Source organism: Cyprinodon variegatus, unplaced genomic scaffold (genome assembly GCF_000732505.1).
Source record: "Cyprinodon variegatus isolate N-32 unplaced genomic scaffold, C_variegatus-1.0 Scaffold923, whole genome shotgun sequence".
Lineage (NCBI taxonomy): Eukaryota > Metazoa > Chordata > Actinopteri > Cyprinodontiformes > Cyprinodontidae > Cyprinodon > Cyprinodon variegatus.
The window spans coordinates 49,019-52,556 of NW_015151376.1; the positions used below are offsets into that span (position 1 = coordinate 49,019).

The window sequence follows — 3,538 nt, forward strand, 5'->3', positions numbered from 1 at the left end:
TTTAAAGGAGTAGAACTCTTTTGATTTCACTATAGGCTTAAGTGCAGTTATACTACAGGAGATGAACCTTTATTTTTTTTGGAGATGGTTACAGGTATTTGAACCAAAATTTAACTTAAATCTGGACAAAAAAAAAGAATTGAGCATCCAGTTAAAGAGTGGAGGACGTTCTTTTTTTCAGGTGGATCATCAAAATAATTCGTCCTCCTAATTGTCGATCATTCTGGTGATATGTTTACGTAAGGCAGACCTTCGTGCTGATCCTTATAGTAGCTAAGTTGCGAATCTTCTTTTAAAAATAAGCTTGAGCGATGCAAACAGCAAGTTTTACACAGAGCCTGAGGAGAAATGCGGTCGTGCATGCTCAAGAGGTGTTTAGTCCCTCAGTGAGGTCTAGAAGCACTAGATCTACATCCAGCCTTTCAGCAAAGATACTGCTACATGGCTCTACATCTTATTTTGGCATTTGGCCGATTAAATGAGCCCTTGAATGATATTTTACCTACTGGAAATTAAGTTGAAAAAAAGTAAACAAGCCAAAAAAAAAAGGTAAAAAGCTAATTGAAAACTTAAAAAGTAAGTAATAAGCCTCGTTAACAGTTATATTTAAGGTTAATAAACCAGTATCAGCATTAATGCCTCTAAGGTTATGTTGTACCAGAAAAAAAAATGTGTTTCTTTTACTTTCAGTGTGTTTTTCATGAATTTCTTACAGAAGCACTGTTGTTATTTCTCTTAATATATTTGGGCAAATTGTTGTTTCTTGTTATAACATTAACATTAATATATGCAAATATCCATATGTTTTAATTTTACAAAGGTCATAAGGTCTTGTCCTGGATTCCAATAACACTATTGGCAGGAAATTTTGATTTTCTTTTCAAAAATTTGCGAAAATCCTCCTCTATACCTTTAACAATGTTCATTTAAACCATATGAATAACATACAAAGCATCACCTGATTCTAATGGAACCTGCTGGAGCTGTGGGATCTCCTCCGCCAGTGTGCTGCAGTAGGCATGCAGTCCTCTGTGAGCCGCCAGCAGAAGGCGACAGAGCCTCCGATGCCACGTATGGGCTCTCTGCAGGCAGTTTTCACTGGGCACATAAAAGCTTCCCTGCAGGTACAGAGACAGGACAGGAAATAAGAGCTGCTGCACGCTAAGCATTCAGCTCTTATTAGCAGACACGCTCACAGGCTTTAACAGCCCAACCGCAACAGTTCTGCACCAGCAGTAACACAATCCTGTTTCAGAGTCGCATCAATAATAGGGAGCTATTTGGAAACAAATGGCCCTTAAACACAGTGAGGTATAAAAGCAGATCAATACATTTTTTGTGGAACATCTCCGTAGAGAACTCACTATATTAGGTTGCAAAGCATGTCAACTGAAGTGGGTGCTTGTAAAAAGGACTGAGGAGCAGCAATGTCTGTCAAACAGTGTTTATTAAGGGTAAAGATCCTATAAAGAACCATAAGATTGTTGTTTTAAATGGTTAAAAAGAAAACATCAATCCATATGAGAAACGATGGGAAGCTCTCAGACATTGTTGCCCAATCTTTTAGCCTTTCTTCTATGAGCTGTAATGTTGACATTAAATCCACCAGATGGCAGCCAAACAGAGCAATTGAAGTGATTTCTTGCCTGTGTTTTGTTTCTTTTATTATCAACCCTTTAACACCAGCTTTTATTCCCATTTATGTTCCAAACACAAAATGAAATACAGCCTTTTTCAGATATAATGTAAATTCTGAAAGACTCCTCAAAGTGTCCAAATACATATATTAGTTTGTAAAAAAATATTACATAAAAAAAACCTAAAAGATATGTAACATTTTTATTCAGACACTAAATTTTCTGAATGCTTTAGCAGCTGTGGGGGTTCCAGTTGCTAGGATTCACATGCATATAATGTCACATCTAACAGGAAGTGTATTGTACACTTGCAAACTTAGGAAGATGGTGGTCTACCTAAGCCGACCTTACTCTGTCCTGTGTTTTATGAATAACTGTAAGATGTGAACAAAGCATAGTGGTTGGTTGATCCCCTACTTATGCCACAGTATGCCAGTAGTAGGGTATGCAGTACTGTAGGGTGACCAGATTTGGGTTTCTGAAAAGGAGGACACATTTTTTTTTTAATTTTAATTTTTTTTTTTTTTTGGGGTGGGGTGGGAGTCTACTGTCGTACTCAGTGATTGCGACAAAAAAAAATATAGTTTTTATGTTAATTCATTAAGTTTTAGGGATAATTAATGACCAGTTAGTTATTCCTTGCTGACCGGACTTTTCCTTTAAATGAAATCCAAGATGTGGAAGAGCTGCTGATATTGGACCATAGAGCAACATTAAACACTGTTGATAACTCCTTTTTATCAGAGCATTTGGAAAACTGGGTCAGTTTCAGGTCGAGTACTGGACTGGTTTAAATCTAATATAAAGCACATTTACTTACAAACCGAAAGAAAAAAGTGTAAAAAAAAACAAGGATAAATTCTACGCCCGCAAGAAACCCTAAATTGTAATTGAATTGGCAAAGTGGTTAGAGCAGTGCGCATGTGCTCTGAGATGGTTGCAAGTACCCGGTTCGATCCCCACAGCCTCCACTCTTCGTTACTCAGCAAAACCCTTAACCTCACACCGCTCCCCGGGCGCCAAACAATGGCAGCCCACTGCTCCCCAAGGGGGATGGGTCAAAGGAAGAAACTGAATTTCCCCATAAAGGGATTCACATTACAGAAATGTTTGTATGTAATCAGAATAAGTTACTAGTATGTAAATTAATAAAATGTCAAATTACATGATCCATCCATCCATCCATCCATTTTCTGTCACGCTTATCCTAAGTGGGGTCGCCAGGGCTGCTGGTTCTAATCTCCAGCTATCTACGAGCGAGAGGCGGGGTCCACCCTGGACAGGTCGCCAGTCCATCACAGGGCAACAAAGAGACAAACAGGATAAACAACCATTCACACACATGCTCACACCTAAGGAGAATTTAGAGGAGCCAATTAACCAAACAGTCATGCTTTATGGACTATAGGAGGAAGCCTGAGTACCCGGAGAGAACCCATGCATGCTCAGGGAGAACATGCAAACTCCATGCAGAAAGAGCTGGGGGGGAATGGAACCCTGATCTTCTTGCCTGAAGGCGGCAGTAAAAAGTGCTACCCACTGCGCCACTAAGCAGCCGCCTTATAACATCATTATATAGCTTTATAAGCTATGTTTAAATGGTGTTAGAATCACAATTAAAAATGGTCTTTATCTCTATAATCGCTAAAAACAAAATAAAAAAAATCAATAAATATCAGTGGATATGAAAGGTGTATATCATGATACGTTTTTCAGCCCTAGTTGGTCTGCAACATAAGATCTCAATAATATGACCTGTTATATACACTCACCGGCCAGTTTATTAGGTACCCCATGCTAGTAACGGGTTGGACCCCCTTTTGCCTTCAGAACTGCCTCAGTTCTTCGTGGCATAGATTCAACAAGGTGCTGGAAGCATTCCTCAGGGAGTTTGGTCCATA

At 39.0% G+C, this 3,538-nt stretch overlaps 1 protein-coding gene across 1 annotated transcript in view; it reads right to left on the minus strand.

The window, feature by feature from the left end:
• The window catches only part of fam135b (family with sequence similarity 135 member B), a 97,760-nt gene that overhangs the window by 23,990 nt on the left and 70,232 nt on the right, over positions 1-3,538 (minus strand). Inside the window, exon 8 of the mRNA XM_015398285.1 lies at positions 959-1,118. Coding sequence (XP_015253771.1) covers positions 959-1,118 — 160 coding nt within the window. The remainder of the gene's footprint in view (positions 1-958; positions 1,119-3,538) is intronic.